Source organism: Nematolebias whitei, chromosome 6, assembly GCF_014905685.2.
Source record: "Nematolebias whitei isolate Nwh7 chromosome 6, NemWhi1, whole genome shotgun sequence".
In the NCBI taxonomy this organism is placed as follows: Eukaryota; Metazoa; Chordata; class Actinopteri; order Cyprinodontiformes; family Rivulidae; genus Nematolebias; species Nematolebias whitei.
The window spans coordinates 34,560,832-34,575,158 of NC_056503.1; the positions used below are offsets into that span (position 1 = coordinate 34,560,832).

General features: G+C 40.0%; 1 protein-coding gene across 1 annotated transcript; it reads left to right on the forward strand.

Annotated features, from left to right (window-relative positions):
* Nucleotides 1–367: 367 nt before the first annotated feature.
* On the forward strand, nucleotides 368–4,374 carry LOC119410916 (extracellular calcium-sensing receptor-like). Its single transcript, XM_037677837.1, has 8 exons — nucleotides 368–510; nucleotides 907–1,201; nucleotides 1,309–1,598; nucleotides 2,077–2,372; nucleotides 2,605–2,810; nucleotides 2,921–3,142; nucleotides 3,269–3,392; nucleotides 3,470–4,374. Exons 1-8 carry the CDS (start codon nucleotides 404–406, stop codon nucleotides 4,372–4,374), a joined length of 2,445 nt encoding a protein of 814 aa, XP_037533765.1. The 5' UTR covers nucleotides 368–403.
* The last annotated feature ends 9,953 nt before the right edge of the window (nucleotides 4,375–14,327 follow it).

The window sequence follows — 14,327 nt, forward strand, 5'->3', positions numbered from 1 at the left end:
AAAGAACAAGAACATGTGTAACACTTATCGATAATAAAAGGGATGAATTGAAAAAAAAATGTTTAGGAAAGTATTTTCATAGACACAATCAAAGATTACTTGGTAAGGGCGTTGTTTCCCTTGAAATATCACATGACGCATAAAAGAAGAGGTACATAAACTTAAAAAAACACAATTAGACCCTAGCGCCGACAGTTAAATAATGGAAATCAAATGTATCTTTATTGGCTTGGGAGTAGCTGTGGATTTATTGAAGCTGATGACAGGTGTCTTGGTTGTTTGTCTGGATGGTCTGAAACAAAGGGTTGAGCCTACAGGGGCTCTGAGTACTGCTGGTGTCAGTACTGAAACTTCATCAATGACATGTACTCTGCAGAATAACCCTCGTTTACCTGCATTCTCAATGGATGGGGACTTTGTTATTGGAGGTGTTTTCTCCATTCACTACGAAATGCACATAGTGAATAATGACTACACCACCAAGCCTGAACCTTCAAGATGTGGAGGGACGTAAGTAATAACAATAAGTGGAGGAAAGGAATGTTAGCTGTGTACACATTAAAATTATATAGGTTGCTGCAAAGTTTGCCAGCATGATAAAAAAAAAAAAATTACATTTTATTTTAAATGTTTTGTGGTGATTTTTTTTTTCCCTTACAATATGCAAGCAGAAAGTTTTAAAATACATATGTGTTTAACAAAAACTAATATTTGTTTTTGAAAAAAGGTGAAAAACAGAGAATACAAATTAAATTTGTTAAATATTCGTAGATTATCAGTAACTTTAAATATGCATAAACATATTTCAGTCATTTGTTATTTTTAGTTTAGTTTTATACACTTTGCTTGCTCTCTTTTTTTATGTTTTTTATATATGTCAGCACTCACCTTACTAATTATTTACAGCTTTATAGGCAGAGAACTACGTTTTTCTCGTGCAATGATGTTTGCCATAGAAGAGATTAACAACAGCACAGAGCTGCTGCCAGGCATCAAGCTTGGATATCAGATTTTTGACTCATGTGCTTCGGTGCCTGTGGCTGTACATATTGCATTTCAGCTATCAAATGGTCAAGACGCAGTGTTTTACAAAGGCAGCGCGTGTTCCAACACTGGTGTTGTGTTGGCAGCTGTTGGGGACTCTGCATCCACACCGTCAATCAGCATATCCCGCATCATTGGGCCCTTCAACATGCCTATGGTAAATTTTCTCACTATTTTTACAACTTAATTTCTGAAAATATAACTAATCATTGTACAAAAAAAAACAACTTTTTTTCTTATTATTATGATACTTTTATAATATAGGTGAGTTACTTTTCCACTTGTACCTGCCTGTCAGGGAAGCAGCAGCACCCAACATTTTTCAGAACAATTCCCAGTGATCAGTTCCAGGCTGACGCTCTGGTCAAGCTGGTGAAACACTTTGGATGGACTTGGATAGGTGCTGTTCGCTCTGACTCAGATTATGGAAATTATGGCATGGGCTCTTTTCTTGAAGTAGCACAGAGAGAGGGGATCTGTGTGGAGTACTCTGTGTCTTTTTCTTGGGCTGACCCACAAAGCAAGATCAGGGGAGTGGCTGACATTATCCGAAGGTTGTTATATTATCAATGTATTTTTTTCTTTTTCAAATAATGTAAAACCATTGAACAAAATGTAAACACAACTTTAATTTTTCTCATAATTTGTTTTATTTATTGTTTTTACAAAATAGTGGTAATATAATTCATAACAAAGTAAAATATATCTCAACAATTTGTTCATGACGAAAAACAAATTGCTTGTAGAAACAGCTTCGCATTTATAAGCAACAAACTTACACAGTTTTAAGTAATAGGCTGAATAAAGTATATGAATCAAAATATTTGTACTGGTAGCCACATGGCAACACTTTTTAATGTATCTAATTGTGTCTAATTTTATGATGAGATAAACAACATATATATTTTAAAATATAGTTTAAGTTTTTACCCTGCGTCTCGTACTGTGACTGCTGGATATGGGCACCAGTGAACCACATGACCCAGTAAGATGGAAGTTAATATAAAAATTAACAATTTAATGTCTCTGCAGGTCAACAGCACTGGCTGTTGTGGCTTTTACAGCCTCTGCAGAAATGAAGGTCCTGTTAGAGGAGCTCTCCCGGGAGCCCTCACCACCTCGTCAGTGGATTGGAAGTGAGGCCTGGATAACTGACCCACACTTTTTGAGGTTCACTTTCTGTGCAGGGGCCATTGGAGTTGGCATTCAGCAATCTGTGATACCAGGGCTTAGAGACTTCCTGCTGGATCTCTCTCCCACTGAAGTTGCTGCCTCCTCAGTGCTCAGTGAGTTCTGGGAGGATGCATTTAAGTGCACACTGACAAAAAGTGAGATTTTAACAATTTCACAAATACACATATTTTTCACATTTTAATTGATATTACAGGTTGGGTTCTTACCTATTGTGACACTAATATTTAATAATTGTATAAATTTGTCTTGTTTTTTTATTAATACAGTATGTATAAACTTACATCTCTGCAAAAAGAAATCAGAAGAATAAGTGCACTTCATATTTAACAAAATTGTTATTCCTTTTCTGTATTCATGTCTTTTTAGGAGCAGAACCGGACAAGAAATTATGTGATGGAACTGAAGATATAAAATCTCTTAAAAATCCATATACTGACACATCTCAGTTAAGAATTACTAACTTGGTGTACAAGGCAGTTTATGCAATCGCTCATGCCATTCATAAAGTTGTGTGTGAGGAAACAAATCTTAGCACACAGTGTGACAAACACTTCAGATTTGAGTCTAAACAGGTCCAGTAAACAATAAGTATATCTTGAGTTTTCTCTTACACATTGCAGGTCCAAGTCAACATTAACTTTAATGGCAGTGTTTTCTTTCCAATTGTGCTATTTTCTTTTAGGTGTTGTCTCAACTAAAAAAAGTCAACTTTTCTCGTAATGGTTATCCTGTTTCGTTTGATGCAAATGGGGACCCTGTGGGTTTTTATGAGCTTGTTAACTGGCAGAAGCATGAAAGTGGAGTTATTGACTTGGTAACAGTAGGATATTATGATGCATCACTGCCGAAAGGCCAGGAGTTACACATCAACAGGAACATAACCTGGGTTGAAGGTGGCACACAAGTAAAGCCATTAGTGAAAACAACTGAGCAAAATAATATAAAAATATATAGGATTTGGAAAGTAATGTGTGCTTTCAAAAATAAAAAATAAAAATAAACTGGTATTTTGATTTTGTTTCTATGACAGGTACCAGTGTCAGTGTGCTCTAAAATTTGTCCTGAAGGGACTCATAAAGTGTTGCAAAAAGGAAAACCCATCTGCTGTTTTGATTGTATACCATGTCCTGAAGGAGAGATCAGTAATGTGACAGGTAAAACAAAAATTACGTTAATATATGCATGAGGAAAAATGTGTGTGTTTACAGCATTTACTTGCTATTTTTTTTAGGTTCTCTTAATTGCGTTCTATGTTCCAGAGACTTATGGCCAAACATAGAAAGAGATGCTTGTTCTCCAAAACCTATAGAGTTTCTTTCCTTTGATGAAGTCCTGTCAACCATCCTGGCTGCATTCTCTGTTTTTGGAGCCTGTCTGGCCGTCATTACAGGAATTATATTCTTTCATCACAGAACAACTCCAATTGTCAGAGCCAACAACTCTGAGCTGAGTTTCCTGCTGCTCTTCTCTCTGACTCTGTGTTTTTTATGTTCATTAACTTTCATTGGAGCTCCCTCTGAGTGGTCCTGCATGCTGCGACACACAGCTTTTGGTATCACCTTTGTGCTCTGTATCTCCTGTGTTCTAGGGAAAACTCTAGTAGTTTTAATGGCCTTCAAAGCTACACTTCCAGGTAGTAATGTTATGAAATGGTTTGGGCCACCTCAACAAAGAATGACTGTAGTGCTTCTTACATTTATTCAAATTTTAATTTGTACTGTTTGGTTGATACTCAGTCCTCCATTTCCAATGAAAAATCTGACTACATACAAGGAGAAGATCATCTTGGAATGTGCATTAGGCTCTGCTGTTGGCTTCTGGGCTGTGCTCGGGTACATTGGACTGCTGGCTGTTTTTTGCTTTGTGTTAGCTGTTCTAGCTCGAAAACTACCTGATCATTTTAATGAAGCCAAGATGATAACCTTCAGCATGCTGATCTTCTGTGCAGTGTGGATCACCTTCATCCCAGCATATTTCAGTTCTCCTGGAAAGTTTACTGTGGCTGTGGAGATATTTGCCATTCTGGCCTCCAGCTTTGGACTGATACTGTGTATATTTGCTCCCAAGTGTTTCATCATAATATTTCAACCCGAGAAGAACACCAAGAAATATTTAATGAATAAAAGTCAAATGTAGAATATCAGATGTTAAAAACAAACATGATATTGATGGATAGAAGAATTTGTTTATTTATTTAGTTTGTATTTGTTTCAGAAATCTTTATTTCCAATTATTATCAGAATTTTTTTTAAATTGTTATTAAGATGTAATTTTGAAGTCATACATCTCCCTTTTATGTATTAGTGTATCACTGTAATATTTCTGGTACATGTTTTTCATGTAAAGATATTTATAAATATATAGTAATATAATAAAACAAATTTCAAATCAGCTGTACATTTTTTGAGATTGTGCTCAACATTTTTACTTAATTTTAACGCTTTACAAAAACTTTATAATTTCACGAAGGCACAAAGTCCAGAAAAGCAGTACCACCTGAATTGCTCTTGATTTATCTTGCCTGGATGTCACACAAATTCTACTAGTATAAAATGTTGTGGTCATATCCAAGTTAAGTCAGGTCCTCTGGACAGATTTTTCTTGTTGAAATGTTTGGTCATTTTTCCAAAAGACTTCATCAGTCTGAGGAGCTGTGATAAACTCCATCTTATAAATAGCTCCTTCTCATAGTGGATCAACCAGTTTGCTGGAGACAGCCAAAACTAGCTGTTCACATGATAAAGGAGCACCATCAGCCTAACAATTGGACATTAATGCCCTGATGGCTGCTTGCTATTCACAGAGGTCTGAGTGATACTAGCAATAACAGCATTAAGAGTGGGACAGTTGAACATCGAGGCCTCGACCTCTATTTAATGATGGATGGGTTCTCTTCACAAAGCTGGCTTACTTCACTCCTCTCTGAAACCAATGTTCCTCTCTATCATTCAACACTTGCTCTTCTCAAGGGCAGATGTCTTCTTCTCTCCCTCTCCACTTTGCTTTTGCTCTGTCCTGTCTGTGAAACGGCTTTAGAGCCTCTCTTCTACAAATCTTCCGAATCATAACTATGGACTTGGATTTGGTCAGTTGGTCGCTCAACACAATTGACAACATTTCTTTGAAGAGAAGACTTGCTTTAGGCGAGCCAATTTGCCCTGTTGGCACGCACGCAACTGGATATCTCATTGACTTGGAAGACTTGATGACGTGTCTATCTCTGCTGTCATCTGTGGATTTTAAGGATGTATTTATAATTGGATTTATGATAACTGGTTCCTGCTTTTTGGATTCGGCTGGTTCCTGGTCTATCAACAAACAAGGAAGTCATCGGCAGCAAATCTGGACCTGGTCAGGCTGCCTGCCTTATATGATGGCTTGGTTTGTGCCTCGAGCACCCAGACTCTTGGCAGAAAGGATCAGATGTCAGGGATTATTCTCAGGCACGTTCCATTGGTATGGTCATTTAATTTGTACGTTTTGAATCCAAATGGGCAGACACAAACTCAAGGTAGATGTCAATAAGGTTCTGCCTGTCCCTAAAACAATCATGTTTATCTGAATTTGGCTCCCTGACTGGCCTTGACCAGCCATCTTATCTCAACCCGCCTGGAGGTTTTGTAAACATGATGCTCTAACCCCTCCCTTCCCTCCTACTAAGGAATTTCCATGGACTTTTCAGAGGAGCCCAGCTGAATAAACATTCTGTCATCATTTCAGGACTCTGGATTCGTCTGTGGTCGTCCTCAGCACCCCCCGAATGTGCACGGATCTCTCCAGTGTAGGGTGATATGGAGCTGTTCATATATATTGGAAATTATCAGTTATGAGTTAAGCTCATAAGATATGCATTTATTATGCAAATAACCTCGTTGTGTGGGCACCACCTCTGTTTCGGAGGAAAAATCAGTCTCTCATTTAACCCCAAATTAATGTAAACTGAAATGTGAGTTCTTACTCGTGTTTAAAAGGCATCAAATCAGTTAATACACACAGATATGCCAAAATAAATCACAAATTCAGTTGATTTTATGTATTTTATTATAAAAATAATAATATGTGATATATGTGATGAAAAATTATGCATAACAAACAAATGAATAATAAATAGCTTTATATCAAAGGTCTAATTGATTATTCAAATCAGTGAAACTTAAAAAGGCAGATTTTGGACTGGTTCTGTTTGTGAAGTACTTAAAATTGTGTTTAAAGTGAGCTGTAGTTTGTCTGATAAGATTATTGTGATGTATGATCACCAGAAGTGCATTAAAGAGTCTCTCTCACCAGAACGAGATGTCAGAATGTTCCACAGCTGCGTAAAATGATACCAGCAAGGCCTGAGATGCTCCGGTGACTGAGAGGCTTATTGTCTCCTTAAAGTTTACCTATCATCAATTGGAGGGACGAAGGTCCGGCCACTGGCTCTAAAGTCAGCTGGGATTTACCACTCTGTAGTGTGATGGTTCTGGTTCGGTCAGGTTCTCTCGTCCTGAGACGTCTGCAGAAAGGCTGCTTCTCTTCTTATTTCTCTTCATACGATGTTTCTCTAGGAGGATGCGTCTTTCTCTGAAGTTTGCTCGAAGTCCAGTTGAAGTGTGTTGAGTCGTTGAGAAGAAGTAGAAGTGAAGAAGTGAAACTTACATGACTGTCTATGTGTTACAGATTGACTTTGATCCACCTCTCGGAAGAGGGATGGTCCTAACTCTTTGTCATGTTTTATAAAATCTAAAGTCCATTTTCCCTGTCTGCCTTTAAAAGTTACTCTTTCAAAAGAGACAATAAGACCAAATATATTCTTAAAGAGAGATTACTTAATACATATCCTGATGCATGCTCAATTGGATTCTCATTATGCTCATTACTTAATACACACATTTTCATGGATAAACATTCAGGTATGAAATAAAACAGAATCAATAACATGCAATGCTCATCAAAAGGTGTCGCTGTTCATCTCCTAAAAAGAAAATGTTATTAACAAAGGGTTCTTTAAAATGTGTTATCTGCATAGGAGCCCATCCTGGGAGTAATACTCCTTTTTGATAAAGGTAAAGTCTCAGCAGTGTAAGAGTACCACTGCCTGCAGCTCCTCCTCCAAGATGGCCGCTAATTAATCACACCTGCCGGCCATCAGACTGAGGAGGCTCTCCTACTACAAAAGGCTGCAGTCCAGTGCTACTCTTCGCTGGAGCATATCATCTTCCATGGTAGTTGTGCTTCAAGCCTTTTAGGCTTAGTCTCTCCAGTACTAACCTTGTTCTCTTGTTCCTAGTTATCCTGATTCCTCGGCTTGTTCAAAGGACCCCTCGTGATCCTTTGATTCCTGACTCCTCGTGTCCTGTTCTTGGTTCCTTGGATCTCCTCGTGACCTGTTCTTGGTTTGTAGACCCCCTTGGGTCCCTCCTTGGTTCAACCTCTCCTGTGTCTGGATCCCTTTTTGCCTGGTGCCTCTAATCCGGCCAGTGCCTGCCCTGCCAGCCGCTGGACTCTCTCTCTGGAGCTCCCCGGAGGATTGGAACCCACCTCTGGATCAAACTGTAAGAGATTCACAGAAAACAATCCTTCAACTATTTGGAACTCTGCCTCGTCCTGACTGTCCTCCTCTACCTCCTCCAGGAGCTGCAGAGGAGCTGTACCAGAACTGTTGTCTTTTCACTTGTAAATAAACACCGTTTCTTTTGTATTCCACCTGAGTCTGTCTCGTTCCGGGTCTCATACAAATCTGGGTTCCCCTCGGTTACGACAAGCAGTTGTTTCAAACTTCGAGGTCAGTTGAACCAAAACTCATTAAAACGATCTGTCCGTTTCATGTGAAATGAGTCCATATTGGCAGAGGTTAACACAGTGAGTTTATTTATTTTTTTAATACATTCACATTAGTGTCAACTAAGAAGTTTATGAGTTGAGTTGAACACCAGTAAAACAAAGTCTGTTTGTTGCATTTTATTTTAAACAGTTTCAAACACAAAAACACATGAATGATGTTTGTTTGAGATGAGGTGAACTCTTTCTGTTTGAGCTGAGAAGAGGTGTTCTTTTCTGAGATGGTGTTCCCCTACACCAGAGAGAACGTTATAAAATGAGTGATTGTATCTGAAATCTGCAGTGCCTCTGTGTATTGTCTCTGGCTGCAAACTGCCCTTGCATCCGTCTCTGAGGCCAAATGGGGAGTAAGATTCAGATAAGCTTTGATTGTTGATTTACTTCAGGCAGACTGATTTATTTTCATCAGCCTTCAGTCCTTCTGGAACTTTCTGGTTCAAAATGGCCTGGTTGTGGGAATTCTATCCACTGACCATGTTATGAGCCTCCTTCAAAGTCGCTCCCACCACGCTGACGAGTCCCAGAAGCCGCAGGTGGCCTGCGATTCTCAGAAATCACCTCCACTTTACGATTTAGCTCATAAATCAGCTGATTTTGAATACTTACAGCACAAACCAAACCTTCATACTGACTCGGAAGCTTTGTCATGGTCGAAACTGTTGCCGATGTCAACAAAACGTCTAAACATCTTCACCATCCTCCTGAGACAGGACTGAGAGGCACATCAACTGCCACACTCCCCACAGATCCTTGACGTACCCCACAGCATGAGTCTCAGCTGGACAAGCGGGTTCTCCAGGACCTTGTTCTTTTGCTGTAAAGATTTTGTTGATCGCGTTGAAAGTCCAGGTCACCCGATCCATAATCTTATTTTATGTTCGGGAGATGTGTACCAGGCACTTCAGACAGACATAGAGTGAAGCAGGAGGAAGGAAAAATGGGGGAGGGAAAGCAGAAGCAGCCACCTCTAGTGAGAGACAGTCAGAAAAAAAAAGTCAGCCAGTGGCTGTTTAGTTTCAATCAATAAAACAATCAATAAATCACTCAGAATAACTTTATTGTCCATAACATTTCATGAGATGGAGATTTATATTTGACATCTGGCTCATACATTGAAAACAACACAAGTTAAACATGCCATAAAACTTTAAAATGCTTTGCTAACCCAACAAAACCAATTCTAAAATACATGATACATTAAAAACATAAAAGCATCTTAGCAGACAATGGTTAGTCATGTGAGGCTACATTTAAATAGGACCCTAGTAAGGACACTGACAGCAGATGGAACAAATTACTTTTTGTACCTCTTTTTTTTCTTTACTAGAGGAATCACCAGTCTGCTGCCACATGGTACCACCCTAGGGGTTGAGCGAGTATATAATTTTTAAACTCGACATTAACATAATAAAACCCAAGTAGAACTTGAGTATTTGATGACGTCATAGATCTCAAGATACAAAAATAAATAAATAAATAAAACCTCAAAAAACGGTAATTATTTACAAAAAAAAAAGACCAACAAAACATTGGGAGCGTATATTATGCTCCTACCATTTATCATACTGCAAATAAGTCACAGGAAAAATTAAACCATTAGTTATTATTATTAAACTGCAAACGTGAAGAAACGTAGCACGTCAAAAACGAAACTTAAACCGAAACTGGTTCTGGTTCGGTGGATAAGACCCGGTGATACACCATACTCTGTGATCTGCAACAGTGCAACACCGCCCCCTATGGTCATACGTGGTCACATAATATGATGAGGACATGAAGTCAGAGCTGTAGCAGAAGACGGGTCAGAGCTGCAGCAGGAGATGGGGTCGGAGTGCAGCAGGAGATGGGTCTGAGATGCAGCAGGAAATGGAGTTGCAGCAGGAGAGCTAGGGTTCATAGCTGCAGTAGGAGAGTCGAGGTTCAGGAGATCTGCAGCTGTGAAACCCTCAGGAGGACAGGAGTGAGGAATCTCCACCTGGACCTCCTTTTGACTGGGCAGAAGAGAGGAGTCTGGTGGATACGTGTACCGCCCCCCAGCAACATTTTCTGCCGTTCCTCTGGCAAATGAGGGCTGGGCTTCCCCCTCACCTGCGAAGCTCTCTCTTCTCTGCATTGGACTCAGGGAGGACCAGCAGTTCACCCCCCTCTCTCAGACAATCATTCGGGACAGCCAGGAGGAGAACGAGGAGGAGGTGGGCAGTGGGGTGCAGCAGCGAGACGTGTAGATGAGAAGAGGAGAGATGGTGAAGCTCAGGCCCCAGGTTTAATAGCCAGGCGAGTCCCCCAAAACTGAGTCTTTCTTCTCTCCTTCTCTCTCTCTCTCTCTGTGTCTCTCATTGGGTGGTTTTATCTGCCTCACAGGGTAAAAACTCAAACAGGGTTATCCTCTTCCTGCTGGGTTCAGAATGGGTCGCCGGATTCTATTGCTTTCTGACATCAAATGTGTTGAACCCACATGCAGGAAGATGACAAGGAGGCTTGAGAGTAAAATGTTAACAAAATAGTTATTATGCAAATCAAAACAAAAGGCTGACAAGGCAGCTCACTTACTAATACAGGCAGATCAAAGCAGACAGGATAGGAGGCAGACCACAACACCATTGAAGGACAATCCGGAGACAAAGACAATACACCAACGAGCTAAATATATACACAAGCTAATGAGGACAAATAACAGACACCTTTGGTGATTGACATTAGACACAGGTGAGACAAAGGCTGAACACAAGGAGGGAAAACGCTGAGAGCAGAACTGGAAACATGAGGAAACGGACAAAGACAGGAAGAAAAACACGCTACATGCATAATAAGAGTAAGATTTTGAATTTTATTCAGAATTTGACAGGGAGCCAATGGGGAGAAGCTAAAACTGGAGAAATATTATCTCTCCTACCAACTCTCATTAAAACTTTTAGTATCAGTATTTTGGATGGAGTGAAGAATTTTAGAAGACCCATGCACCCTCAGCAGGGTCCTGGAGGGTGCGTGGGAGTTTGCTCAACCAGTCTACATATGCTTTGTGGACTTGGAGAAGGCATTCAACCATGTCCCTTTGGTAATCCTGTGGGGGGTACTCCGGGAGTCTGGGGTACCAGACCCTTTGATATGGGCTGTTATGTCCCAGTATGACCGGTGTCAGAGCTTAGTTCATATTGCCAGCAGTAAGTCGGGCTCAATCCCGTTAGAGTTGGACTCCGCCAAGGTTGCCCTTTGTCAACTGTTCTGTTCATAACTTTTATGGACAGAATTTCTAGGTGCAGCCAAGTTGTTAAGGGGATTCATTTTGGTGGCCTTAGGATCATGTCTCTGCTTTTTGCAGATGATGTGGTCCTATTGGATTCATCAGGTCATGAGCTACTACTTTTGCTGGAGTGGTTTGCAGTCGAGTGTGAAGCGACCGGGATGAAAATCAGTGCCTCCAAATCTGAGGCCATGGTCTTGAGCCAGAAAAGAGTAGAGTGCCTTCTCCGGGTTGGGGCGGAAGCCTTGCCTAATTTATGGTCATGAGCTTTGGGTTGTGACCTAAAGAAAGAGAATAAGGATACAAGCGGCCAAAATGAGTTTTCTCCTCAAGGTGTCTGGGCTCTCCCTTAGAGATAGGGTGAGAAGCGTGGTCATTTGGGAGAGACTCAGAGTAAAGCTGCTGTTTCTCCCCGTCAAGAGGAGCCAGTTGAGGTGGCTCGGGCATCTGGTTAGGATGTCTCCTGTACGCCTCCCTGGTGAGGTGTTCCAGGCACGTCCCACTAGGAGGAGACCCAGAGGAAGACTCAGGACATGCTGGAGGGCCTATGTTTCTTGGCTGGCCTGGGAATGCCTTGGGATTCCCCTGGATGAGCTGGCCCAAGTGGCTGGGGAGAGAGAAGTCTGGGCCTCCCGCTGCTACCCCCGCGACCTGACCTTGGTGGATGGATAGATGGATGAAGACTTTTTTTTTTTAATTGGACACCCAGATAATATGCATATGCAATAGTCCATCGTAGACAGGATAATTGCATGGACCAGTTTTTCTGCATCATTTTTGGACAAGACATTTCTAAAATTAGTGATATTATGCAGCTACTCCTCTAGCTTGACATGGTGTTCTAGGGACATGAAAATTTAGATAATTACCAGGAGTGGATTCATTTATACTAACAAAATTCTCTTGTTGTAGCCAGGTTTGTGTCAGACAGAATAAATTGGTAGAATGATCAAACAAAGTTAAATCAGGTCCTCTGGACAGTTTCTTTATGTTAAAACATTACATCTTTAATCCAAAAGTGTCACGATCCTCGAGGTTGGAACCCAATTGCAGGGAGGCGAGTGAGGCAGGAGTTTAAAATAAAAATAATTTATTTTAAATAACAAAACAAAAGGCTGTCGGTGCAGCAAAACTTACTTTGGCAGACAGGATCAGAAACTAGGCAGAGCAGATCATCAGATGGACAAAAAACTGACAAGACAGAGGAGGACTGAGAAATCTGTGAACACAGAACAATCACCGGACAAGGAGTGAAGGAGAGAAAGGCTTTTTATGAGACAGAGGGAGAGTGAGTAATGAGAGCACCTGGGCAGGTGGCTGAAGAGGGACAGGTGCGAATGATAAAGACTGAGTGGAGAGGCAGACTGAGGATTGAGTGGAAAATAACAGAATCAGATAAACAGAAAATCACACACAGAGCAGAACAACAAAAATATAAAGAGCAGACAGAGACAGAACCTTGAAATGGAAGGAAATGATTTAGTTTGTGGGATGATTGTTTGAAGATATTAATGTTGGTTCCTGGTTGCAGCTTGAAGGAGAAGGCAGAGGCTTAGGCAGATGGGGGGGCAGCGGGTGCCGCTGACCGTGACAGTTGGTTCCTGGTTGCAGCTTGAAGGAGAAAGCAGAGGCTTAGGCAGATTGGGGGGGCAGCGGGGGCCGCTGACCGTGACAAAAAGCCTTGATCAGTCCGAGGAGCCACAACCAACTCAGTCCTATAAGTAGCACACTCACCTAGTCAGCCAACCAATTTGACAGTGACAAGATGATTTCTGGAGTCCACCCTTTCCCCCGCCAACTCGTCTGAGGCAGCCATGGCCAAAGTGGATAAAACCTTAAAGTTCATGCTCAATAATCCAAGTTAAAAAATCCAACAAAGTTCAGTCTAAATAAACTATCCAGAGTACCCAATTTAACATGGTTGTTTTGTTTTTAACCTAGATTATACATAAATAAATAGATAAATCGGATAAATAGTGTTAACTTACATTTTATGTATATGAATGAACTGTTCAGTACTCAGAGATTACTTCTGTTGTGATTTGGCACTATATAAATTAACTGAATTGAATTGAATCAACAACCCTTGTTTGCCCCAAAACAAGGCCTCAATTTTGACTAACGGAGCTGAAGAGGAAGGTCTTCATAAAACCCCTGACTGGAATTAAAAATAATAATAATAATAATCATTTTGGGAGAACTTATGGGGATAATGACTTTTTGTAATTTAGTTTTTTTATTTTATTTTGATTGCCACAATATAAATATCGTTTTTAATACCCTGTATATAAAATGAAATATAAAGTTTTTTTTTTTTTTTTTTTATAAACAACTTTTTTTTTATTTTATTCATTTGAATTTGATATTTATTTCAAGTTAAGAGAGTTTGTAAAGATTATTTAATGTTTAGTTTTTTTGGTGAAGAAAATATTTAAAAAACCCAAAGAAACAATAACTATCAAATATAAAGGGACTTCCAGGCATTACAAGACATAAGCAAATGTTACTGCCTGAGGGTGTTATTTTTGAAAAACTAATCCCTAGTGTGTGCTAGAGGAGGTTCATAAATTAGTAAAATATACTCAGACACAAATACACTCAGTTGAGGAATGGACATCAAATCTATCTTCACAGGTCTGAGATTAACTTTTATACTACTGGAGCTAATGACAATTGTATTTGTGGTTGTTTCTCTGGATGGTTTAAAAGAAAAAAACAAATCTACAGAGGTTCTAACTACTGCTAGTGTCAGAACCGAGGCTTTACTGGTGAAATGTACCCTGCAGAGTACTTCTCGTTTACCTGCATTTTCAGTGGATGGGGATTTTATTATCGGAGGACTTTTCTCCATTCACAACAAACTGCAAATAGTGATTTATAACTACACCACCAAGCCTGGACCATCAAAATGTGGAGGAAGGTTAGTAAGAGAAACAAGTGAAGGAAAAAGATGCTAGATGTGTCCACATGGAAGTTTTGTTTTTCTTAAAAGTTTGCAGGCATGTTAAAATTTTTTTTTTTTTTT